At 38.5% G+C, this 27847-nt stretch overlaps 1 protein-coding gene across 1 annotated transcript; it reads left to right on the top strand.

Annotated features, from left to right (window-relative positions):
* Positions 1-201: 201 nt before the first annotated feature.
* dnai1.2 (dynein, axonemal, intermediate chain 1, paralog 2) lies at positions 202-17991 on the top strand. Its single transcript, XM_031747866.2, has 20 exons — positions 202-371; positions 514-573; positions 697-795; positions 976-1056; positions 1363-1489; positions 2688-2743; positions 2855-3010; positions 3398-3457; positions 3578-3703; positions 4105-4189; positions 4327-4444; positions 4552-4595; positions 4762-5009; positions 5221-5310; positions 5438-5525; positions 5659-5738; positions 8796-8944; positions 11076-11175; positions 14308-14493; positions 17740-17991. The coding sequence occupies exons 1-20, from the start codon at positions 333-335 to the stop codon at positions 17839-17841; spliced, it is 2094 nt and encodes a 697-aa protein (XP_031603726.1). The 5' UTR covers positions 202-332; the 3' UTR covers positions 17842-17991.
* Positions 17992-27847: the final 9856 nt, after the last annotated feature.

Genomic DNA, 27847 nt, shown 5'->3' on the forward strand with positions numbered 1-27847 from the left:
ATAGTTATGTCTGAAGCTTTCAGACCACAAAATATTTTTTTCTTTAGCTGATAAAATTAGAATAATATTGCTAAAATAGTTCACAAATAAAAATGTTCATCTGTTGTCTGAGGGACTGAACACATCCAGCAGCCTCCGGCTCTGCGCCAACCAAAACTCGTTGTCTTGACAACCTATATACAGCAGCAAGCTACTGGCAGACAGCCCCTTTTTCTTTCTTTCTTTCTTTTCTTTTTCTTTTTTTTAAAGCTTTTAACCAGTTTAAATTTTTTTGTTTTTCCTTTTTTTTTCTTTCGAACTTTCTAAACTGGCTTTAAAAATCAAAATTGAAAATGCCGGTGCCTAACAACAACGCAGCGTTTGCAAGGAAGGTAAACGTCAGCTCAGTTTAGCTAGCCTGAATTAGCAAACTGGAATATTCATGGTGTAGCTTCACGGATAAGCAAAGCAATTGTTAAGGACCTACTGTAATATAACCCACTGTATAGCTGATTGTTGGTTATTTTCGGACAGGGGTCAAACGTTCAGAAGGTACCTGGAGCAAAGTCAACGAAAGCTGCCACTAAGAAAAAGGTGGGTGTGTTTATTGGATAGGTTTTGGCGTTTGGGTGACGGAAAGAGAAGAGTGATAAATATACTATATCATAACATAATGTGCTTTTTATTCATAAATGTCCTCTCTATGCAACGTTACAGGATGAGGAAGAGACTGTGGAGACGGGGACTGGATGGGAGGAGTGGTCTCAGGGGAAGGCCCTTGTGAGGCCTCCAGATCAGATGGAGCTTACTGAGGCTGTAAGAGAAGGATGGAAATACTCATTTCTCACGTTTAAGACAACCATGTGGGCTGAACTGAAGAAATTTGCTCCGAATTTAATGCTGTTCTTTATCATTCAGTGCCTATATTAAAATTGTTAGCTATAATTAAATTAATTGTCCTTGTGTTAAGGATCTCTCTATGTTGATAATGAATAGGAGCTGAAGGAAGAAAACACAAGGATTTTGACTGCAAACAACCCACACGCCCCTCAAAATATTGTCCGCTACAGCTTCAAGGTAAAGAAGCTACATCCAGATGTAAAAATCAAAATCACTGTTTATAGATGCAATGAAAGTATACAAAATACAGATTAAGACGTGGTACTGTAGACTGATAATTGCTTCACTGTGAGCCTCTTACGTTTAGCATAAGAATAACTTGTTTGCCGCAAGTGTTATTTGTTTCATTTCAAATAATTTGGTACAATCTATGCAGGTAGTCCCCATGCATTCGCTTCTCCTCTCTTTTTTAATTTATAACCAAACTAAACAAACATGTTTTTGCCTGCTTTTCGTGATATTTTTCTTTCGGGTTTCTCTCAGGAGCGTTCCTACAAGCCTATCAATATTGTGGATCAGATGGCAGTTCACTTTGTTTTAGAGGGCAGCCTTGTGCATCAAGACTCTGAAGAGGCTCGTAAACTTGGGGTCAAGGAAGGCTTAGCTCAAGGTATTTACTGAAACATCCTACAATAGAGGATAATATGTATAGATTTTGCTCTACTTTATATATGTGATATATAAGATAAGTGAAAAAGTCTTTAACCACCCTGTATTTCTTTATATTTTGCAGGAAAAATAAGAAATTAATTGAACATTTATTGAAAAGGAAATGGAAATGCATTATATACATATAGTAAATACAGTAGTAGTAGTAGTAGCTATAGTAAAAACAATACTGTATTTACTACAGTATAGTAAATACAGTATATACTCATACACTGTATGTTGGCTGCCTATTGTTCTGTTCTCTGGCAAGATGATCCCACACTGCTTTAATAATGTTGAGGTCCTGGCTCTGGAGAGGCCAACTCACAGTGTTCCACTCAGTTTTTTTATATCCAGGTGTGCTTTTAATTCATTGGGAGTATGTTTGGGATCATTGTCATATCATTAAAAAAATAAGCTGTTGCCAGTCAGATGCTTTTGGTATTGCGTGGTGGATCAAAATCTGGAGGTACTTTTCTGCTGTCATAATATCGTGACTTTTGACGAGATCCCCAACACCACCAACTGAAATGCAACCCCGAACCTTGACAGAGTCTCTGGTGTTTTACAGATGGTTGTAGAAATTTACTATTGCACCCTCTCTCCTGACTTCCTCCATACATGTCAACAATGTCAACCAAAAACTTTAAAACTGGGATTCATTACTCTATAAAACCTGTTTCCACTGATTTTTAGTGCAGTTCTTGTATAAGTTGCTTCCCCATTCCCTTGTGTTGTTAAAAATGGCTTCTTGACACTCTCCACTTGTCCAGTTTTCTCTGACTTTTTAAGGACACACCGCACACTATGCTGAGACATGGCAAGTTTTTGGATTCCTCTTTTGGAAAATATTGCTTAAAACCACTTTAAAAACTTATAAGAAAGTCTGGCTCATTGGAAAACAAAATATAAAGAAATGAGGGTTGCTTAAGGCTTTCACACTGTACTAAAAAAAAAAAAAAACTAATGATTTATTCTCAGAATTTGTTTTTGTTGCCTGTAGTGTTATATTTTCCTCTCTCTTGTAGTGTGTACTTGATGCCTCAAGGTGTCGCTTTTGCCTTGCGACATAAAATGTGAGAAATGCCCAGTTTTGCAAAAAGTGAGATCCCATTAGTGAGATATCAGAGTTATATTTTTTTTTTTTTTTATGTGTCTAGAGATTGCAACAGTCGATGCCACAGCAGAGTCTGAAGAGGAGAAAGCAGAAACCTCGGTGAAAAAAAAATTATTAAAATTAATCTTTTCCTAAACTTAACTCTTTAAAGCGTAAATTAGTCAAAGTTTGACTTGCGCTACAAATATCTGTTTTCTTGTTTTTCTACAGGTTAATCCTGCAGTGGATGGAGGGGACGTGGAGGAAGCTGGCGATGAGGACAGACCAGACAGTGCTGCCTCCAGAATCAACAAGAAAGAGCCAAAAGTGACTAACCAGTTTAACTTCAGTGATAGAGCCTCTCAGACTCTCAATAATCCAATGAGGGTAGGTAGGAGAGGCAAAGCCAGTATTTTGTGCAATGGTTGAAGTATTTGCCATTAATAATAAAGTGCTTTAAAAACTGTTTCAATGAGTAGATAGAGCAGGGGTCCCCAATCCCAGTCCACGAGGGCCGGTGTCCCTGCAGGTTTTACATCTCACCCTGGGTCAACACACCTGAATCACATGATTAGTTCATTACCAGGCCTCTGGAGAACTTCAAGACATGTTGAGAAGGTAATTTATCCATTTAAATCAGCTGTGATGGAACAAGGACACATCTAAAACCTGCAGGGACACCGGCCCTCGTGGACTGGGATTGGGGACCCCTGAGATAGAGAGATTAACATAAACTCAAAAGTTTCAGTGAAGTCATTCTTAATTTCCTTGCAGGATAGAATCTGCCAGACTGAACCTCCTCCACGAAGCAGCTTCTCTGCCACTGCTAATCAGGTGCTGTAATCCCTGATGTGATCAAAGGATATGTTTAGACCACATTTGTTTTCTCTCTGTTGAGCGTCAGTGAATATTTGTTCCCCTATCATTTGATGGTAATAACTCTGTTATTGGCAGTGGGAGATCTATGATGCATACGTGCAGGAGCTGCAGAAACAAGAGAAAAACAAAGAGAAGCAGAAAGGCACGCACTCACATAAAGATAATGGCAAAAGCAAAAAGGTGATGCTGATGGAGACTCAGGTAAGTTGACAACTGAAAAACTTCACAGCCTAAACTCAACATGTATCTAATATTTGTATTTTAGCACATTTTCATGTAACATGGTTGACACATTCGTTTAACAATCAAAAAATCTGGGAGGTGACACATGTTCCTTGGGGATTTTTTCAGGAAAGGCATCCACTGCCACGGTAACCCCTTGTGAATAAAGGAGCAGACAAAAGTAGCTTTATCTTGCTGCCATACAAACCATGTATATAACACCATATTAATGCATTACTAAGGGTTTTCACTGAGCTAATCATAAAACAAAATCACTAAATGACACCATAATTTTTATGTTCTCATAGTAGTCATATTTATTGTTTATTGCATGTTTTTGCAGTGTGTTCACCCAGTGTAATGTTACATTTCTGTTATAGAGTGAAGATGTCACCAAATGGACCATGGCATCAAAGATCCTTGAACGAACGATCAGTCAGAATACATTCGATGACATAGCACAAGGTTTGTTTTGTTATCGTACCTAACGGATGAACAACAATGATGAACAACAATGAACTACAGCCTGATTTCATAATCAAGCAAGGACATTCTCATCTCTTTTCTTCTCCTCTAATTTCTCTCCTTCTATACCGTTTCAGATTTTAAATACTTTGAGGATGCCTCTGATGAGTTTAGGGAGCAGCAGGGAACCCTTCTCCCCTTATGGAAGTTTCAATATGACAAAGCCAAGACACTGTCTGTCACTGCCCTCTGCTGGTAGGTTGACTCATTGACTCTACAACGTTACCTCAGAGAGATGATTGGATTTCAATGATTGTTTGTTTCCTCTGCTGTCATGATACTGAGTCACCTGTCCTTAACAGGAATAATAAATATCAGGACCTTTTTGCTGTGGGATTGGGATCATGTAAGTTCAAAGGCAGAGAGCTGTTAGTAAGCATCTCATCTGTCACCGTCTTAGACAACTTAAATTTATCTAAAATATGTTTTCTTTCTTTTTTAAACAAATGTTGTAAATTAATAATCTATCTTTTTTTTTGCAAACCACTCACTTGTGTCCCTCTCTTGGCCAGATGACTTCAGTAGACAGGGATGTGGCATGCTTCTCTTCTACTCGCTGAAAAACCCTGCCTTCCCAGAGTATATCTACCCGACCAGTTCTGGTGTCATGTGCCTCGACATTCATGTACAGTATTCCCACCTGGTGGCAGTGGGCTTCTACAATGGCTGTGTGGCTGTCTACAGTTTGAAGGAGGAGGGACGGGAGCCTGTTTACAAGAGCACAGCCAAGACTGGCAAGCACACAGATCCTGTCTGGCAGGTGCGAGTGGATGGCATGACAGTGGTGGATAGGGTGACAGAAATTCAGGATGTGTGCACTGTTCAGTCTAATTTCTGTCACATCTTTGCTTACTTTGTGTCCACTTGTGCATTTTGCCATTTTGAGAGCTGAAAATAGTACTAAGAACAACCTACTTTCACTCATGCTACTGTGCTACTGCAACACAATACAGTGTACTTTTTTTTTCTAGGTCCACTGGCAGAGTGATGATATGGACAGCAACCACAATTTCTATTCTGTGTCGTCTGATGGCCGAGTTGTGTCCTGGACACTCGTCAAGGTTAGCCGAGGAGATATACATTTTGTTGTTGTATTATATCTGTAGCTTGCACTCAAATTAGGTTCAAATTTCTCATGTGCATTTCTCATATCTAAAGAAGAATCACTGTGTGTTTACATGATTGCAGAATGAACTGATTTTCACAGACATCATCAGACTGACACTGACTGGCGCGGTTTCTGAGGGCCCAAAAGGTGCACAGGCTCCCAGCATTGGTAAAGCTTCACTCAAATATAGTTGTTACTGTATAGATGGTAAAAGAAGGCAGCATTTTTTTCAGTCTGGTATATCAGGGTGGTGTCTGTAATAACATGTCTAAATGAGGTCCTTAATGTTCTTTTTTCACAGCGTCTGGTACATCATTCGACTTCCACAAACAGATTGACTACATGTTCCTAGTTGGAACAGAGGAGGGAAAAATACACAAGGTATGTATCAAGGATTTCATGCAGGTTTTGTAGCCACATGGATAAATCCAAGAAAAAGGCCAGATTTTGTTCACTGGTAAATGTGACCTGCTTAAAACATTGTTTAGAGAGCTGTGTGTGTGCCAACCTTGTCAGTGCTCCAAGATAATGATTGTTGAATGAAAATGACACTTCCTTCCAGATTCTCACCAGAATCACACCAGAGAAGGACTTTGGTCACACTTACTGCAGAGGTGTTGATGGGCGCACAAGCTAGTAAACAGCGGTCTGGAAAAAGGTTTAGATGAGAACTAGAAAAGGGCAATTCTCCATTTTACAACCCACATAACATGTTTCAGTAAAACTACTTCAAGATAATAAGAGGTAAAAATCAAATTTTCGTCTAACCACCATATTAATAATAATCAGTGTATTGTGTTTTGTAACAAATAAAAATAAATATATTCTTATTAACATTAATCTTTTATAGCAATCCCTTGATTTTTATGTTAAAAGGGTTACATATTAACTACAAAGCATCAACTTTTTGCATGGTTATTGTTTAGAAACACCATGCTTTGGAAATTGTGTATTGTAACATTGACCATAAAAGTAACACCCATTACTATAAAATTGCTCAGTTCTTACCAAAAAGCAGATTCAGACACAGATATTAACCTAAAAATGACAAAATAGCTTTAGAATTATTCAGTTCATGTAACTATTTTAAAGAGCCATAGCAGTGGTTTTCATTAGGTATGAATCAGTAAACGTACACATTATAGCTGTGTGCGTCTATAATGGATACATTATAACTCATATGAAAATCAGATTATAAACCTTATTGCTAAACAAAGTTTATATGCATAGACGAACACGTTCTAAGGTATTGTAATACATGCTACACCCTGCTATCAATCTGATCAAAGGATGCGGTAATTTAGTTTATCTTGCTGTTGTCTGTCTGTACAACCCTTAAGGATTAACATGGCTTTACACCATCTGCCCCTATCTGTTCTGAAGGATGGTAGCTCATTTTGTTCTTGGTACACTTGGTACTCAGGAGTAAACAACTAGACATTTGAACGTGCAATTTGTTTTGTGAGGATTGGGAACTTCATAGACTTAATTTTAAGCAGTTAATGTCTTTCCTTAAGAAGAGGCTCTCTGTCCTCTTCAGACAGTTTAAGTAGTTTTGGCTAACTGCCTCTTTCCTCTGTCCTCTATGCTGTTCCCCTGCATGGTTTGGTTACTATAGCACAGTTGCTCCCAGACTGTGAGGTGAGCTCCACTGGCAGGGGTATAAAGCCACTGCAGGTGGCCAGTCATCCAGGTGAAAAATATGAATGATTCTTGTTGATTTTTGTAGGGAAAATAAATAAAAGTTTTTTGATGCAATCTTTCTGATTATAATTTTATTCAGTTTAACTTTGGGCATCGAAGGTTTCTACCCATTGCCCGTAAAAGGCTGATGGGGTATTGTCATCACCCCACCAGGCGGGCAGGTGGCGTGAACACTAAGTTTGTGAATGTGATAACTTGAGAACAAGGTGACATAATGTCGGAGCTTCAAACTGATATCATAGGTCGATCTACTAAAAATTATGAGTTTGAGAGGTCTGAGGTCAAGTTTTCTGAAACTCTTGTGAATGCGATAACTTCAAAACCCCTAACCCTGAAGGTGGGAGATGAACATTTTTTGGCTTGGAACCAGAGTTTTAGGACATCCATAAAATGTTTTCTCAGTTTGAAACTGTTTTTTCAGTTTTCCTGGACCCTATTATTCATTTATTAGCACAGAACTGTTTAAACACTTTAGATATTAATGCAAAGAGCAAAAGTTGATGAAAATTAACATAGTGGGAAATATCTCATATTGCCATAAAGAGAATGCAGTGTGATCATGTATGTTGAGGATAATTTGTCATTTCTATGTAATTACTCACACAGGCTTGTTCCCATGTTGTTCAGAAGACAGCATTGTAAAATCAAATTATTTATGATAATAAATTATTAACATTTGATCCTGAAGATTAAATCCCAAATAAGAAAAATGAGTCATTAATTTAATGTACTAGCTGGCTGTGTTGTACTTTGACTTGATTGAATGTTTTGGGTTTTTTTTACAAATTATAATACAAACAATAAGCATATATATAATTATATCCTCTACATTTTGATCCGTATGCCAGTAGAAAGAGAATTTAAAGCTTTATAGCAGTCCTGCAACACCATGTTTCTCACCTTCCTCTCTTTGCAGACTTGCCAAAAAAAACATGGCCTGTGTGATAAAATATGTTCTGTCTCCTCAAGCTTCAAAGGTGCAGAGCCCCAGAAGAGGACAGATTACAAATCTTTCACTTAGCTGCAGGTCAACAATCAATCTACCAGCGCTCGGAAATTCAACAGTTTTACCAACACCCTATAAAGCTGGTTTTATCCCAGATTGTCTAACCTGTCCTCTCTATAAATCTGCTGCTATTCGGCTCTTTTTAAACTCTGTTCTGTCAATGCCAAACATTGAAAATCTAAAAGGTAATTAAAAGTTGAGCTAAAGTGAATTGTAATTGTTACTCTAGATTAAAACAAGCTATTGTACTTGAAAGACTTTTATATTAGCTGTCAGTGAAAAACTCTACCCAGATATGTAAAATATTCTCAAAGAAATATTAAATTTTAGGTTTTTCATAATTTCATTTTAGAAATGTAGCTCAAGTCATGGACATGTTGAAATATCTTGACAAACTTGACAAACATGGGGGTACAGTCTCTTCACATGTTTAATACACTGGAGACACCAATGAGGTATCTGAGTCCTTAAAACTACCACTTTTGAGTAAAGAAATGTTTACATTTTAACAAAATCAAAATATTCAAATTATTGGCTTTAATTAGATACCTTTATAGTAATGCAGTAAGTTGTTTTGTAGTTGTCTTCTGACTATTCAACAATCCTTCAGCACAGTCTTGTTATTCAAACTTTGGTATCTGAAGTTGGTGATGTCAGACAATGAAAATACTACATTTTGTTTATACCGTATATGTGGCCCAAATTAAGACTTTGCCTTCTTTTCTCAGTGCTCTAAAACTTACTCAAGCCAGTTTCTGGAGACCTTCGATGCCCACAGCATGGCGGTGGATACCGTAAAATGGAACTACTTCCATCCAAAGGTTTTCGTCTCTTGTAGTTCAGACTGGACTGTCAAAATCTGGGACCATACCATCAAGTAAGACTCAAACAAAGTGATACTGTGAAAGATGGAATACTTGTAAATATGACATAATTTGCACTGTAGACACTTTACACTCAATGTGTCTGACCTACTGGGCTTTACGCAGAATAATTTGAAAAATATCAAGTGATGCCTTGTTGATGCCAGAAGAATGAACAGTAACTCAAACAATCTCTCACCCATCACAACCAAGTTATTTGCAGTTGATGCAGATGGGCTACAGTAGCAGAAGAACACACCTGGTGACACTTCTGTCGCCTAACAGCAGGAAACTGAAGACGACATGATAATAATCTCATTCATCCTCATTCTTCTTCTAGCTGGAGGAAAATATATGAGACATTCTTTTGTTTAACAGGAAACATATGTTCCAGTTAGTTATAGAGTACCAGTTACAAGTAAAATCTTTATGTCATCATCCTTAGCAACTCTACTAATTCGCTTAAAAATATCTATCTGTGTCTATTCAGTGAAGAAGGAAAAGGTCATCATCAGTCCTGCAAGCTTTTTGAATTGCATATTAGTCTTTATTACCTTCTTATAGCCATCATGGCCCAGCATCATTTCCTGACTTTATTTGACTAATCCAAAGTGCCTCCCACGACTTGCCAACACAGGCTGCTTGAATGAATAATGATAGTAATCATCAGCCCATTATTAGAGATAGGGCTTTCAAGTATGATTTGCAATAAAGCATCCTAAAGATACAAGGGACATTGTTTTCTGGAGAAAAAAGATATGGCTAAAACAACTTTTCATAAACTCTACCACATAGGTGGGACGTGTGGGAGCCTTTTGCTGAGGCTCATCTATCCAGTGAAACTGTCATTATGTCATTAGTTATTCCCAAATGAACATTAAATGAACATTAAATGTGATGCATCAAGTCTATTAATCACATAAAAAGTCTGCAAAATCTGCACTTTTTTAATTAACAACTTGGATGAAAATCTTGAATCCTGGTAGCTCTGCCTCTTGATTTACAGGAGTGTCCAGTACTATTCAGCTGTAAACAAACATCTCCTAAATGACTCTGTGTCAGATTTATTAAAAATTTGCACCCTATTTTATACATATTCTACACCTAGCCATCTGCATGTTGTGCATCAAAAACTCACAGCTGATTTACACCCATTGTGTCTCTCACCTGGATGCAAAGAAATCAGTTACAACGGCTTCTATAAACAATGGCAAGAGAGCATTCTTTTTAGTTCCACCAGGCATGTATAATACTTCACCACTTGTCCAACTTGTGAATATTTGGGTGTACAGTCTGTAGCCAAAAGAACAAAGTTTGGGTGGTGGGAAACTGAACTGTGAACAGCAGATCATAGATTTTAGTAATAAAGGAACACAATTTGTGTTTCAGGGAGTATGGAGTTAGGGTTAGGGCTGTGTTTGCTGTCCTGTTTGACATGGATTGATTTGCTGAAGCATTTTTCAACACCCAAAATTGGGCTGGTTTTTTTTTTTTTTCTTCTTATCTGGCTGAGAGTAAACATGCTTAGCTCTGAACAGAGCTGTTTGAGCTCTGCTTCACTGCAGAAGCTGCCTAGAAGGCCGTCTCAGGTGTTTGTTAGATAATTAGGTCCTGCCGTAGTAAATCAAACAACAGTTACCCACATGCTGCATACGCAAATTGTTTTAACGTGTTAGCAAAGTTACAACCTATAAAAGTGTTACTTACTTTTTGCTCGCTTTCACAGACACGCACACACGCTCTTTTTCTTCTCAATATTTAAACAAGACTTGCAGGTACCGAGTTCCAACTCTTAGAAATATCTCATTTCATCATCTTTTTTCCTGTAGTGTTTCACAAGTTAATAATGAGGAGAAATGGTGTGAAGCAACCTTCTGTTTGATGTCCATACATTTTCTCTGACTGGCTCTGATTAGGCATCGGTGTCTGGAAACAGGTGGATTATAGAAGTAAAGTTCTGCTTTATGTTACGAAACCAATTTGTTCTTTATGGCAACAGATCATACCTTTACACTGAGAGTCTTTCTCTCTGTAGACTCTAACAAGTAAGTGTTCTTGTCTAAATTTTATAGACATGTTGTGTCTCATGCGGTATACTGAAAATCATATTTCCCTCTCTGATATAATGTGTCGATGTTTTTCCAGCACTCCAATGTTCGTCTTTGACCTACAAGCAGCGGTTGGGGATGTTGCCTGGGCTCCATACTCGTCCACTGTATTTGCTGCTGTAACAACAGATGGAACAGTAAGAGTCTCTCTACATTATTTCCTAAATTTTGCAACCCACAGCATGAGCCTAATAGATTTTGCATGTTTTGGCCCAAGAAATACTCATCTAAACTATAGTGTGTGGATTATCCTTAGCTTTATCAAGAATGCTTGATTGATAGGACTAGAAAAATGTAGTTATCACAACAGCTAATTGATTAACAGTGTGGTTACATATGAAATATATTCATAGTTTAGAGTTACAGAGAATGAGAACACAACCAGTAACCAAAAGCCTGTCTGAAAACTGTGATTGTGGCCACCACACATGTGCTGCTTACCTGAAGTCCCTTTTTAGACTTGCACTTCTTTCCTTTAATTCAATGGCATTTGAACCTGTCAGCTGTCATCAGGTACATAGATGTGAAGGTTACCTATGTTTGAAACAGATTGACAAAGCCAATAACGTTAGTTATCCCATGTCTCAAGCTTGACACTTTCCAGACTGAACATGTGAGATAACAAACAGCAGCACCAGCTACCACCTGCCACCCACTTTATTATTATCCTCATAATATAGTTATAGACTCAGTTGGCTAAGCCCTCGGCCTAGCCTCAGGCAATCAAGTTTGTTCAAACATGGCTTCATGTAGCAAAAGCGCTTCCTGCTCTCCCAGTAGTTATTGATTTCAGCCAAAAGTAATTTCACTGGATGCTGTGCTGCTTATCTCCACATATTTTCTTAGTATGGCTGCAAGCTGTCCCCATCTGTTTGTCTTCACAGTCTGCGCCACATTATAAAAGTCCAGAGTGTTGTGTCTGACACATTTCCTGTCCAGCGTGCCAGTGTGAAGTCGAGTGAGAGTGACAGGGAGGAAATGAGAGCTGAGCAATTTGAGAGACACCTTATGTGGCAGTGTGTGCATGTGTGTCTCGTCCTCTCCAGTGCCAGGATTCGGTCACAATATGCCCTGTAGTATGCCCACCATCATAATTATGCAAATGATTTTACATCCAAGCCCAAGTCTTGATCAGACATTTACGCGAGAAACCATCCATTTTCACACCAAATTCACAATTTGTAATCTTAGTTATACATATTGCTACTTGTGGGACTTGCATATATCAACACTTTAATTGTTTAATTGTAAATATCTTCTATGAAATAAGATAATTAGAATGTTTGTGATTTCATGGTTATTTTAGTCTCTAAAACTGGATCAAAGGCCATTTTTAACAATTTAAAAAACTCATTTTAAGTTCATGAGTTGGCATATATTTCACATAATATCTGTTCTTTAGAAACCAGAAGTGCCAAGATTGTGATTGGACCGTTTTTTCCCAGTGTGCTGAGCTCAAAATTGAATGGATCTGGTCGGGCTGGTTTTAGGGATGCTTTTGACATAAACAGCTTTACATATTTAATGAATACTGAGTATGCATGCACTAATATTTATTGTTGTCAGCTATAATATCACCTGACATAGATTCAACCACACTTTCAAATAAATATAACCTACATTCAGCTCAAGCAAAGGCAACATGGTCCCTGACATGTGGTTGAGACTTTAAAGAATGACAAAATGACAGCAGAATCACATTCCCTGTTGGAGTCTCAGCACGTGATGTTAATCGGCATAATCTTCCCTAGGATACCAGTCTCCTTGCAGTACATTTGCAATTTTCTGTGACAAGTGTCTGATTAGCCTTGAGTGACTCAGCATGAGTTGTGTCCTCCCTGACGTGTATATACTGTTGATGACAATCTGACCTGCTGCTGTTGTCTCCACACTATAAAATGTCAGGCACTGTGTGTGTGTGTGTGTGTGTGTGTGTGTGTGTGTGTGTGTGTGTGAGAGAGAGAGAGAGAGAGCGAGCATGTGTGCATACTTGCTTGTGTGCATGGGTTCATAAGGATAATGACTTGCCTGGCGGGCTGAGGTGTAAGAATGACACAGACTTGTGTGGTGCAAACAAATATCTCTTCGCTCTATCTGTCCCTGCCTCTCCATCTGAGCCGACTGTCAGGGAAATAAAGTGTCAGCATGAAATAATAAAAAGTCCAGGCTCATCTGCACATTATTAGCCTTCGAGTCCATATTTGCTTCCCGTGCATCTGCTGTTAACCTTTTGCACATAGACTGCTGCATCTTTTTATTTAGCATAACTTTTGTGCAACTTTTGGATTGTAGGCTTAAATTAGCCATCAAAAATGTTAAGGTCAAGTGAAAAAAAAAGTTATGTAATTGTCAATGCAAGTTAAGTGAAGTTTGCTCTGAGGCATTTTAGTCCTTTGCACATTTGATTTCATTACCACCGAGTCTGCAATGAAATGATTACAGTGGTTAAACTATTAAACTATTAAAAATCATTATTATATAAAGCTTTGTTCTCTCCAGTATAGGCTTGGTACTTTAGAAGTATAAATTCATCACAGTAAAATGTCTCTCTGCTTCAAGTTCTTGCATGAATTACAGATGTAGTCTGTGCCCTGCAATCAGCCCTGACTAATGTTACATTAGTGCTTAAATGTGAACAGCAAAAACACCGTAGTTAATGGCTGCAGTGACAAGAGGTTGCAGAAAGTCACCATGCCCTGGTGGAGTATGATGATTGGTTACAAATGATGACTATGACACTTTGTGTGTAACTGATGCACACAGACATTGTGAATCCAAGTGATCCGCGCACAGTCATCTTTCTGATAAAAGGAGTGGGCTGGGCTTTGCAGTGGAATTGTCTAAAATGCACTCAAACAGAAAAAAATCTGTGATCTGGTTTCTTCTGGATAACAATGGCTGTAAACTCATTGGTATCTTGGACCTGCCAACACAGTGCACAAAACACACATGCTCATGTGGACAGCAGTGCACACTCACTGAATTACTAGGAACACCCTTCCTTTCACCAGATGGTCAGTCTTGCCTCCCTGCAGAGAACTGTGCACCACCAAAAGAAGAAACACATGCAGGCCTTACTTACTTGAAATATCTGAATACTTCCTGGAGATCCTCAAAACCAAATATTGTTTATGAGATGGGGGTTTGTTGCACACACAAACATTGTTGTTTTGGTCTACCACTGAAATGTGAGTCAGTTAATCAGAGGGTCACAACTATTAAAAGACTGATAAATCGGTATCACTGGTATGATCGCTCCTCTTTTTCAGGTTCATGTTTTTGACCTGAACGTCAACAAATATGAGGCGATCTGCCAGCAGCTGGTGGTGGACAAAAAGAAGACCAAGCTGACCCACGTCGAGTTTAATCCCATCCATCCTGTCATCATAGTGGGTGATGACCGAGGCTATGTCACCAGCTTCAAACTCTCTCCCAACCTCCGCAAGAAGCCGAAGGTTAGAGTCTTAACAAGCTTACCGCACCATTCACGACTTCCACTTGTTCCACATCAGTTAAAGCAAATCAAATGATTCATTCAGTCCAGTGTCCTGACCCCGAGCTAATTTTACTAAATAGCAAGTCTCTCCCACCCCCACCCCCCATTAGCATTACTAATTGCCTTTATTGCTTTTTTTTCCCTTTATATTTAACAATTAGCCTCATTGTGTAGTGTTCTTAGTAAATGAATGAGTATATGAAAAGTTACAATATAAAAGAAAGCTTACAGCACATTTTTGTGCTGTAAGCTTGGGATTTTAAAATGGTGAGGGCATGGTTTTATCTTCTCAGAATGTCTTTCACAGAATGCTAAAACATTATGGAGAAAATGAAGAGTAAAAAAGGTAAAACCGTATTTTTTAAACTTGTAGCTATGAAATAAATCAAAAATTTACTTTAGTCAACTCACAATTTACAAGTCCCTGAAGACGCCGTTGCCACTTATGCTAGCGGCTAATGGGCTGTGGAGTAATCACATCACTCCGTCTGAACATAAAAGAAACCGGGTGGCACTCTGAGTCACAACACTTTAATCAGGACACATTTAAAGTCAGCCCTACAGCCTCTCTATTCTTCCTGTGCATTGTTCACAATGGTGCATGTAAAATAGAATAAATTCTAATGACCTTTGTAATATGCATGCTGCATTATACATGGTAAGGCCAAAACACAAACAGGTCCCTTTCACCTGCCCGCATAAACAGGGTTTATAAAAGTACAGCATAACAAGGCATGTACACACATACACACACTCACAACGCTACCTCATTAGCGACCTAAGACCGTAGCCCTAAAGCATACAATTGGGAAATAATTGCTCAGTTCAGCACCAGTGACAGGGCTCAGAGCAATTTGGAAGCTAGTGAAGCAAATAAGTATAAGACAGTAACACCCACAGTTAATATTATCAATAATATATCTCTTAAAATTCGTATCTTAGCCTACCAGAACTACCACGATGAGCACGATGGCCTATAAATATACCCAAAACACTGACACAGTGGTCTAACCAAACTAGCCAATGTGTTGTACTTACCATTTGTAAGGGTTTCTATAAAGCAGATCATCTTCTTGGCTCTAGTACTGTAAACCAGTCCAACATGCCTTCTGTTATCTTTTAGTGCTCTTCTCTTCTCCTCAGTTTCTAAGTCATTGTTTGGACATTCCAGAATGAACTGCAGCTTTTAGTGTCCAAAATAGAAAATATGGAAAGCACATCTCAGCAATAAACAGTCACTAACTAGACAGCATTACATAAAAAAAAGATATGTGATGTTTATACCAAAGTTAAAGTTGTACTGTCCAGTAGGTTCTGCCGTGTTACTCAGTGAGTCCATTAGCATCAAATGACCCTGTCTATGTTCAGTACAACACACTGTTTAGCTGTTTTCATCATGAATGTGTTCATCTCATCTTTTTGCTTTTCAGCAGCCTCCTACTTTCATGCCCACAAATCAGTGATAGGTCGATCATAAAAGTCGCATTATGAAGTATTTTATGACTTATCGTTATTGCCTCTTAAATAAAACTTCCATATCAAAATTTAGTTTTCTACATAATTTGTGCAGCATTGCCAGAAAATGAGAAGACATCAAATTGAAGGCCTTACAGTAAATGGAGAAAATTAGTACACATTCATATTATACACAGACAAGTCTGTCGTTTTATGTTTTTGGTAAAATAACCAGAAAAATAAGTATTTGGAAAAATAAATCAGGATACATTCAATTTGAGACAAAGCATTTATGACTGAGATCACTTTTGAAGCTCACTTTGAGTTCAGCCTTTCTCTCTGCTCTGTGAAAACTCATCACTGCTGAGATATATTATCTTGAGATATGATGGTCTTTCTTCAAAGGAACACCTATTTCAAATGTCAGAATAGCCACACCGAAATATACACCAAATATATTTTTTCCAGGGTTAAATTGAGGCGTTAGCTGCTCAGCTGTCATTTTTCACTATGTTCAGTTATGACTAGTTCTAGAAATATTCACTGCATCCCACTTACATAGAGATACGTTAAATAGTACAGCACATACATTTTTTTTGCTTTTAATATTAACAGTGTTTGAGTTGGTAAACAGCATTTTCAAATGTCTTACTGTTTTCTTTTAGTAGGATAAAAACTTCACACGAGATGCTTCACTTCAGAATTGATTACATAGTTATTTCCATAGGTTTTTGAAAAATGACACTTTTTTTAATATAATTTTTATATAAATGTAATACAAAGTCCTCCATTTTCATCATCTCAAAAGCATTTCCATGGTCCCCCTTTGATCGTTAACTAGCATGAAAACAGAAATTGATCATTTTAGTTATAACTGTGTTATGCCCAATAGCATTTTGAGCTGCATTCTCTGATTGATGTCTTGAGCAACTCATCTTCTTTACTATTTGCTTTTAACAAACAGTCAAATATTGGTTTATTACATACATTTTTAATTCTACATCTTTTGCACATGTGGCTTCCGTGGTAATCTGTATTTGAGAGTCATGCATTAGGGATACATACTGAACCATGTTAAGATTGTACTGTTAAAGGATTAAAGTTGTAATAAAAATTTATAGGGAAAAAATGTAATTAAAATTTCAAAATCACAAGAAAATTACACAGAAATACTCCATTAATGTAACGCATGCCATTCTATTTTTGCCTGTGGCTTTTTGAGGTTTATTCTGTTGTGCCTCTTAAATCAAAGCCGTATTAAGTATGAGTAAAGCCTGTAACAATTGTAGAGGAGCTTTGATAAAGATAAGTTCTAATAAATATCCTCTCACAGAAGTGAAATGAACTCCTGCAGCAAAATAGAACTAAAGCTGTGCCGTATTATATCGCTCTTAAGAGGCTGTGCTTTACTACACCCAGGAGGATTTAATGTCATCTCACCATAACTTTGGAAGATGGCTTTGAATTTGCCCTTTAGGCAGTAGCTCTGTGTCTCCATAGCAGATTTCACTATATTCAATAGACTAACATAAAATCTCTGCTATTTTTGACCTTGCATCCATTTCAATTTTTGTCTGCTTTTATTATGTTGCCCTCCTTTTTAACTCCCTGCTGGGTTTGTGGTTTCCCACAGTGCTTGGTAAGCATAAGGTCAAGTAATTTCTCATCTGTATGTGTGTGTGTGTGTCTGTGTGTCTGTGGTGTGTGTCTGTGTGTCTGTGGTGTGTGTCTGTGTGTGTAATGTCTATAGGCCAAGAAAGGTCATGAGCTGCCTAAGGGACCAGAAGTGGAGGTAGCGAAGATGGAGAAGCTCCTCAGCCTGCTAAGAGAACCAGACCAAAACTCAGGTTAAGGTGGTCACCTTGGCTTCTAAGCCAAACACAAATACAGTGTTTTATTGCCGTTCATGGAAAACACTTATTTTGTTCACACTATTCAGTAAACATCACATGACAACAAACCGATATGTATATGTTTATTAAAATGTGTTTTTCCAGCTTAAGTTAAGATGTCCATCATTTATTCATAATCACATAATATTTGTTGTTGAAATTGCTGTTCTTGGTGCACATTAACCAGGCATTATGACTTGTCTGACCTCCTCTGCAGGCATGTATAAAGCTCATTTCATATGTATGGTACAAGTTAATTAAGCTAAATAGCAAGGGGGAAAGTCACAGCATTGGACAGGGAGATAAATTACCCTACTAGACTGGGCACTTGTGGACCACATCCAAACAACTGGCACACATTGTCCTGGGCACCGTTCCAGGGATGGTAGCCTTTTAATATTCCATCTACTGAATGGTGTTCCTTTATTTTTTGTTTTCATTCCTCTCATTCTTAATGATCTGCAGTAAAGTGCCGCCCAGTGCTCTAATGCTCACCTGGAATCACATTTTGCTCTTTGTCTCCCAAGCTCTTTTTCTTTCTGTCTTTCTGCCACAGAGAGTTCCTTTATCCTTTGGGTGTAGTTGTGATCACATCCAGCAATTTCTCCCTTATGTGTAATTCATTACATTACAATTTCTCCAAGTGTGGTTGGAGAAAGTTGCCTGATCATCTCATGTTTGCAGATGTGTAATAAATGAGAGTGCCCGTGTTGTGGTAATGAGAATGTGGCTGCAGTTATACAGTTATGTTGTTATTGCAGTAATAGGAAGCATAAAGGGTGGAAGCTTGGCTAAAGCACTGCCAGGTTTGCTTATTTTCAGCTTTCTGGGTTCTTGCAGCTGCGTGTATAACACATGAGGATTATATGGAAGTGTGGTCAAGTCTTTAGGGAGAGCACTTCTACTACAAAGGTCATAAATTCACTGAATCTTCACTAGCATGTCCGGAAAATAATTTCACCCTTAGGCCACTGACTTTTATGCATCATTATTACGTGATATTCAGCAAGTTTCTGGATTATGTGGTAATTAATTGTTGATCAGTTAATCAGTGATTCAATCAACCTCTATATATTTATATATTTATATAATATCTAATATATGTTTAAAGATATGAACTTCTTTATTTTCTGACTTTTTCTAAACTTGATCCATTTACTCATATGGTGTTTCATATTATGCTTTGCATTCTACTCTGTGGAAGCTATTGATGAAAAGGAGTCTATTAGCAGTAGGTATATTTTCACGCTTGGAGTAGGAATATATTTTGAGAACCTTTTCTTTCTTACTCCTTTTTGGTGTACGTGTGATCTCAGCTGTGATAGTGGAGAAGTGGTTGAGTCTTAATAATTTGCAATGGGATGTTGGTAAAACTGAAGATCTTTACATGATCAGCGTGTGATTCTGTCCAAAGCGAGCTGCCCGTCACACACGGCTGCAGGCAGATGTCACTATGAGGGCCGCTATTGAAGAGGACACATTTCAACTAAGCATCGCTAGTTCTTATGCAACACCCTTAGCAAAAGCACTGTGCCTCACAGTCCACTGATATTTATGAGTGACAGTGACACACACACACACACTCCACACGGGCTCAAGTCCCTGTTCTGAGTAACAGACTGTTTCTCTTTTTTTTCAGGCCAACATATGAAATAAGAGGATATATATTTAGAAACCTCCAACAAGTACTAGTCATTCTTCATGTACTGAACACTCCTTTCTCTCAGTCTGTATGTAACCTGCAGACATCCTTGTGACCATGTGTTCCTCTCGAGGCTTATTGTGTGTGCGTTAAACATACATTTGCACCGGCACTCCCCCCGTGTGTTTTGTCAAACCAGTTACCAGATTTGACAAGTGATTGCCATTTAAAAATAGTTCTCTCACTCCACAACAACTCATCCTTTCTGTTTTTGTGAGGCATTTCTGATATTAGAGCGACAGCTGATATTTTTATTTATTTTTTGACACTAGGAGAGGACAAGCTTCGTTATTGCTTGCAGTCAGGCTCAGTGCTCCTTCAGTCCCCTCTCCTGTGGAGGAGTACGCTGAGGTCATAGCTTGTTGCTACATTTGACTCATTCTTCATCAGTCAGGAGGTTAACAGGTACTTGTGCTCGTTCATCTGCTGGGTTTCTGCTTCACTTGGAGCCAGCACAGGCTGCCTCTCTGGGCTAGAAGGAACCCTGCAAGCTCGGTAGAGGATTAGACAGAGGAGGAGAAGGAGGATGGCAACAAAGGTGTTGCAGGCGATGGCCACCAGTGCAGCTGTGGACAGTCCTGTGCTTTCTTCTGATTCCATATTTAAGACTGGACAGAAGTTCCCAGTGACGTTTAGCCTAAATTTGAGCTTTTAAGTTGGCTCCTTGATGTCCTTAGTTCATTAGTAAGACCGAGCAGCAGCATATTTATTTAGAAAGCATGTATCTATAGGAGGTGATGCCCACAGAAGAACTTAACATATACCTCCATCATATAGTTAATTATGGTAATTATTGTGGGATAAAATAATATGTACCATGAACATCAAAGTGGAGTGTTCCCTTCCACAACGCACACACTGTATTGTGCAGAATTTGTAGAGAAGACGAGCACAGGAAAGCTGGCTTGTATGTGTCACTTCAGAGATGAATGTTTACTCCTCAAGGTTCTGTTTTTCCTGATAGCTTCTTTAGGTTGACACACCAGTGCTCCGACATGCAGAGGAGGCTCGCAGCACTTTCTGGCAGTGATGATTTCACAATAGTCTGTATTATCAAAACACTGCTTATGATTCCAGTAAACGTCTGCAACTGTCTGTAAGAGAGAAACAAACAGAACAATTAGGAATAATTGAACACCTGTGGAGCATGAAATGGAAATTGGAACACAGTATGTCTAAGTTAACCCATCAATCTTCTCAATCAGTCTCCTTCTCCTTGCTGTTCATTGTTTAATATCAGTTTTATACTATATATTAATATATGAGTAATATTTATACTATTTTTTAATGCCACCTCCGTCTAATTAACGTCTTTTATAATAGAAGTCAGCATTTGAGAGCACACACAGGCACAGCAGGAGGTATGGGAGGACCCCCTCCTGCTCGTCACAGAACAGCACAGGGATGAGGATCAAAACACTGGACACATAGGCAGGATGTATAAACAAAATATTAATTTCAGTTCGACTTGCTGTAAACCCAAATAACCTCAAACACTCTCAAAAAAACATGAGGAACTAAACACAGGAACACACTAGAACAGAGGAAGCAGATAAGAGGAAGTAGGTGTAAACACAGGCTGTGCAGGCAACCTGATAAACAACAATGATAGGGACAGGATTAGAAACAAGCAGGGAACTAATTGAATACAGGTTAAGCTAACATGGGAGGCACCAACAATTAAATAAAGAGGGAAAAAAAACAAAGTCTGAAGACGAAACGATGGCATCGCTCCTCCTCCTCACAGTGTAATGAATTCAGGTCAGTCTCAGTGTCCTTCCATTTTGTGGACCGTTATTGTGATAATGCATCAGCTCATTTCCTTAGCTGTCTCATTTCAAAATGACACAAAAACCAACTTTGTGGAAAGATAATTAGCTCATATCTGTAACTCAGTCTTTTATTTCTTTACTAAACTTGAATTATAATTTTCAGTAAAATATAGTCCTAGAGAGTGTATTTTAAAATAAAACTCTTAGATCTCAAAGGCTGGATCTTTTGATCTGTGTCGGGATAGGTAATATGGCTGCTAAGATCAGGTCCATGACTTTTTACTTGATGATCAAGAAAGAAAACTTGAGGAAAGCCTTTGCAAGAATACTGACTCCAAAAAAATGCTCTCTTCATGACTTAACTGATGGCAATTTACTTTGATTTTTCAAAAAGAAGCAATTCAGACTACAATCCAGCATGCTAATTTTTAACTACTACACAATATGCTTTGTTTCTACTCTTTACACACTCTATTTACCAAATTAATCATAATTTTTATTAAACAGAAAAGCACACTGTATTGCCCGAACAGACAGAAATCCCCTACTTTGAGAAAGAAGGGAGAATGAGTGTTCATTAAGACTATTGACTTAATAAAAAGATTAAAAAATCATACATTTCACCAGAGTAAATTTTACTGTATCATATAATAAGTCACCTTGTTTGCCTGAGAACAGTCAACTAAACTTAGAAGGTGGATTTCGGATATCTTCTTTATTGTGAGTATTATTATCTTATATATAAAGTACTATTACAAAGGATTTTCTTAGTTGACCATGCACTAAATTGGTACTGTAGTGGTATATTGAACTTACTTTCAAAACAAATGCTGAACGTCAACACTAGCTCATAAATGCTACTCGTAAACACTACATCATTACTGGCCAGAGGATTCTTGGGCACGGTAGCTAGGTAAACCTCACCACTGTTTTCAATCATTCAAACACTAAAAACAACACATCCACAAGGTCTAAACACAAAATTACTGAAATATCATCAAATCGGTCATGATGGTTAGCCACCCCTGGTATGAATGGAACATCTGTTTGGAGCTATATGAAAGCCTTCCCTTCCAGCTGAGTGGCTACGCAGGCAGCGAAAGGGCGCATATGCTCCATTTGTACACAATTATGCACACCATATCTACTGTGTTAAGCTTAAATTTTATACAGTCACCGCTAGGTTGATGCAAATTGATTGCAGGCCATTGTAGTTTCACATGCACCAGCTCTGCTTGCACACGAGAATTCGATTTCCTCTGGACTTCGCTCCACAACCACAGCTAATAGAGTTAGTGCTGCTTTTGAAGCAATAATATCAGTTTGTGATTGTTACTAAGCCAAAAGTGTTCCCTTACTCAACCAATGGACTGTGCATTCCTACTAATCGCATTCTGTTTCCATGCACAACTCACATGCTACAAGCTCGCTGCACACTGTGCGCTTTGATTCACCAAAATAAACTTGTGCTAACCTACTCTCTCCCTCTCTCTCTTTCTCACACATACATGCATACAAAATTGCTGTGCTCATCTTACTTGACAATATTTCCACAGAACATCTTTAATAAAGGTGGACCATTTGCTAATGTAGATGCACATTAACCAGACAGAAATTCACTCCCATTATTTTCCCATTTGGAGGATTAGCATGTCAATATGTTTACATTGGAAAAGCACTTACCAGTGAACAGTGAACTTATGTTGTGAGTTAATAGTGTTGTCCCGAAGATCGCTTTTTGAATCTTGTTACTTTCTAAAAACATCAAAATTCATTTTATTTGTGAATATTTTATTGTAGATGAAACACACGCCACATCATTTTACTCAATGCTAAAATCAGTGCGACGTAAAAGCACAGAGGCATCTAGAGTTTAAGGCACTACAATCGTCGCTCATCACTGATCTTGGTATTTAAGGCCTATCATGATCTTTGTTCTGCATTCTCAAGTTAGTGCTGAATAGCATGAGTACAGCCACTTCCCGTGAGAAAAGAAACGCCTCTTCAAACCCAGTGAATCACATGGATATAACCCTCTGTGTGTTTTTCACGTGACTCAGTTGAATCTAGCATGATTTCTATCAGTCAGTCTTAAATCTGCTTGTCTCACATAACTATTGAGAAGCCCTTCTAATTCCAATATCTGCATGTAAGTGACAGCGCTGTCACACCTAGACTATCACCTCTTATCAGTCTCATGTTAATCAGAGTCCCCTGCGTCAGTTGATTTCATACCCCCACATGTGCAGTTGGAGACCTGGCTGCCTGCAGAGTGTGACAGGTGGATCTGATAAAGTCACAGCGCATTTGATCTGGATTTGGTGCAGCCTTCAATCCTCAGGTGGAAAGGAAGCTCCATTTTTTTCACTCTTAGGTGATTAAGGAGGATGCCTCAGTCACAACTGGTGATCTCCCCCTGATCTCATAACTCGCTGCGTACTTAAATAGCACCGGCTGGCCCCAGTTCTATGGAAAACATAATTCTAATAACAATCTTAACTTCAAAACAATAAGAATGTTAAGACTTTTGAATTTGTTTTTATAACGCTGTGTGTTGTTAGAGAGCAAAGTCTTACATTCACAGTAGTTGCACACTTACCCGACACACTCAGGCATCAGTTTTTCTACTGTTCTTTGAATAAATATCCCAGCGTGTAATTCAGCCATCTTCCATTATTCACATGGATAACAGTTCCTTCTCCAGCTGTCTGCCGTACTCTTTCTGCTGCTCTCCCCTCTGTCTCCCCCGTTTCTTTTCCTTCTCCACCTGCTCCGCTGCACTACAGACAACTGTAGACGAGGCAGGATTGCGCACTGTCTGCCAGAGAGCTCTCCAACAGCAGAGATTCAGAGGGGCGAGAGGGAGAGAGAGAGCGCGCAAGAGGAGGGGCCGAGCAAGTGGATGTCAGCAGTGATATCAAGCGTAGGGAGAGGGGAATGGTTTGGATGTAATTACACAGGCCTCCTGCTGTAGACAGGAGGAGGGGGTGTGAAGGTTGTTACGGGGAACAAGCAAAGCTGCCTGTCAGACAAAACAATAACTTCCGCCTTGCATCGCAGTGCACAGTGTGGCCAAACAAATAATTTCAGCCGTCAAAAGCAGGAAACTGGGAATCAAACTGAGTTATTACAAGGAGAACCTAAATTAAGACTCAATCAAGGACATGGTTTGTGGAACTCCGAGCACAATGCTCATAACTAATCTTCTAATTGGAAAGTGTCCAGCAGCACCTTGTCCACTTTGATCCTACAAGTGTCCCTGATCCTGTGGAGTGTAATAGTGATCCATTTATGTTTTAGGGGTTTTTTAAATATGATTTACTCCAAGTGAAAAATAATAAACTTTTAAGTCAGGACATATGTTCTCTTCTTTTGCAGCTTATCTCAATACTACAATCTAAGTGACAACATACTTATCACTGCGGTTGAAAATTCCTGTAAGTAACACTATCATATGAGCTGCATTAACACAGAGATGTAGTCAAGACTACTAAATATCTGAATAAGCAGAGTGAGACAATCAGTAATGCAGCATTTGTGGCGCACACAGCATACCCTCATGTAACAAGACACCAAACGAGGAGATCGTGTTCTGTTGCAAAAACAGGTTTCTGCAGCAGATTCGGTCAAATTGTTCTCTCTCGTGATCTTTTATTGTTCAGGTTACTCCAAGTTTGACACGTTTGAGGTCAGTGTGGTGTATTAAGAAGTATTTATAGCAATGTATGATGGGTTTACTTGATTAAACTTGTCTGATTACAGCCATTTCTGGTCGATAGAATCGACCAGAAATGGCTGTAATCAGAAATGGCTGTGGATGACTAAGCGCATGTTAACACATTTCAATCAGACTAATATAAAAGAATCCGTCCTCTGTTTTCATGGCTCACTGTCAGATGCTAGAGACACTAGAGCATTTAGCTTGGGGCCCCTCTGCAGGACAAAAGAATAATGACAGGGCAAACAAATGTGATTATTGCCAGCTTTAGGTGCTGCTTTGGACCTGTCTTACAAAAGGAATTGTGGCGTCATTGTCAGATTTTACCATGCTTACAACAGCATCTGTGCATTGTGCAGTAACTGATTAGGACCCAGTGTGTTGAAAATGTTATGGCTTTTCAGTCTACAAGCATTTATTGTGGGTGCTGCTTTCAGTGTGTGGACAATACGCACTTGTCCTATTCATGGCTTCTCTTTCAAACAACATGCCGCATATTAAAAGATTAAATATTTGTGTCTTGTAATTTACAGATCTAATTTTAGTCTTGCTTTTGCGCTTTTAAACATCACGACGTGTAGTTCTTAAGGCTTTCAATTTCTGCTGACTGTTGTACAGATAGCAGTGCGCTGTGCTGCACAATCTTGAGAACTGTTTAGGAGAGATAAGGTTGTATAACGTTCTCTGTGTCTTTCACGCTGTCATGCAGTGTGGCTTTTCCACCTCTGTTTAATGTGCATTTGTATTTCATGGTTCAGTGGGGTTACCATTCTAATTTAAGTCTTCATTTAATTTAAGGAAATTAAATTAAATTAAATTATCCTTAAATAAGGTGTTCATGAAGTCATTGTTTCAGTCGAATGCTGCTTCCTGAATGTATTGGAACTTTGACTTTGTCTGTGCTGTCTCATTTTTTTCAGCTGTCAAGCAGTGTAAGATTTAAGTATTTTAAAATGTACTTCTATCACTTTGGTGTGCCACTTTTTATGTGTAATGTATGCAATACATCATCATGTTTGTCTCTGAATAGAAGTTACAGTCTTTATGGTTGCCTTTGCATGGTAATTTTTGTAATTTCCTGGAGCACAGATACTCGGGGGCCGCTGTAGCAACGCACTGAGCCGAAACACGCCCACACACGTAGAGTTGATTAACATAACTTATCAGAATGGAACTGAAAGGCTGCAGGACGTGCAGTTCACACAAACAATCTGCTTTCAAACTGGCTGCACTTTTTAATTCCGTGAAGTCGTGCTAGTCTAAGCCTGCGTTAGCCTTTGTGTAGAGTGTGATGACGTAGCAGAGATACAGGACAGCCGAGCACATCCAGTCAACTGTGCTGGCACAGTTAGTTCCCAGGTAGCACTGTGATTAATACATACATTTATGTCATCACGTGCAGCGATTCCACTTTTATTTAACTGTGGTGATTGCAGTGTTGTGTGTGCTTTGGCCTTTTTAACATTGCAGGGTTTCCCTTAGAGCCCTTTTTACTAAATTCCACCTAGTTAGGTTCAAATATGCCCCTTCACAACTTTAACCCTGAATGTTAAAAAATTATGCTTACCCAGTAGTACTGTACAGTAGTACATTATAAATCTTTGCTTTGAGTAGCAATTTGACTTCTCACACTCACACTTGGTTGTGATTCTGTTTTCCGATGGGGATACATAACACTGGCTGCTTCATCAATATCACATTTACAGTAGTGATGGTGTTTTTGAAATTAAAAACTTAAACTAGAAATGTAGCCAATGAGGTGCAATGTTGTGCTTTTCTACTTTTTAATGGTGTTTAGTTCATTCTCAAGATTAATCGTGAACTTGCCTGTATAGCTGCATGCAATTCATACGTACAGTTGTGAAAGTAATATATATATAAATGAATGAATTTGTTCTTGTTAGATTGCTGTGGGTGATCATACAGACATGAGGATGACAGACTAATTGGAGGGAGTTTGTGTCTAAAAATGGGCTATGTGAGCAATATCCTTATAACAGGTGAACAATGGCTGCATGTTGATTTACTTGAACAAGCCTGTGGTGAGCGGATCAAATGTAAACACTGCTTTAGTCAAAGGATACAGTTCAAGGAAATCTGACCTTTTGTACAGGGGAGTTAATGTGGCAAAGACCACAAAGTTGTTTCATCTTAACTGCTTGCCCAGATAATAAACTCAGTTTAAATCTATTACTTGATCATTGTACGGTCGCTATAAATAGTTTTCTGTGTGGCGAAATTTAGGATCTAACTGCACGTACATCACACATGCTAAATGTCAACAGCCATTGTTTGTGTTCTGTGTGATCACAGTTTTCATGCACAGGACAAATTGCAGCACGTCAGAAAGAAATTTTTAGTTTGTGCTTAAAGAATAATATTTTTTTTAATTAGTCTCAGTTTGAAAAAAAATACAGGCCCATAAGAAATGAACAAAAAATGACAATAGTATAAAAAAATGTGATTCAGTTTGACCCAAACATTTTTTTCAGCACCATTTCATAAGCCTGAGCACATTACATTATTAAATTCTTACATAACAGGGTAATCATCTCTCTCAACAACCATCCACCTAAACTACCATTAGCATCTGTAATGATCAGGACTTGGGAGTGCTTCACGAGGCCAAAGTCATTGTCGGCATAAGCAGCATCATTGTTGACGTGGGTGTCTTTGAGCTCCTCTATTAACATAGCAGACTTCTACAAATACAGGCTGACATTTTCTCAAACGACTGCCAAATGTATTTTATCAAATGTGCTGACCTTCTGCGT

The sequence above is a fragment of the Oreochromis aureus genome, linkage group 5, assembly GCF_013358895.1.
Source record: "Oreochromis aureus strain Israel breed Guangdong linkage group 5, ZZ_aureus, whole genome shotgun sequence".
Taxonomy (NCBI): Eukaryota; Metazoa; Chordata; class Actinopteri; order Cichliformes; family Cichlidae; genus Oreochromis; species Oreochromis aureus.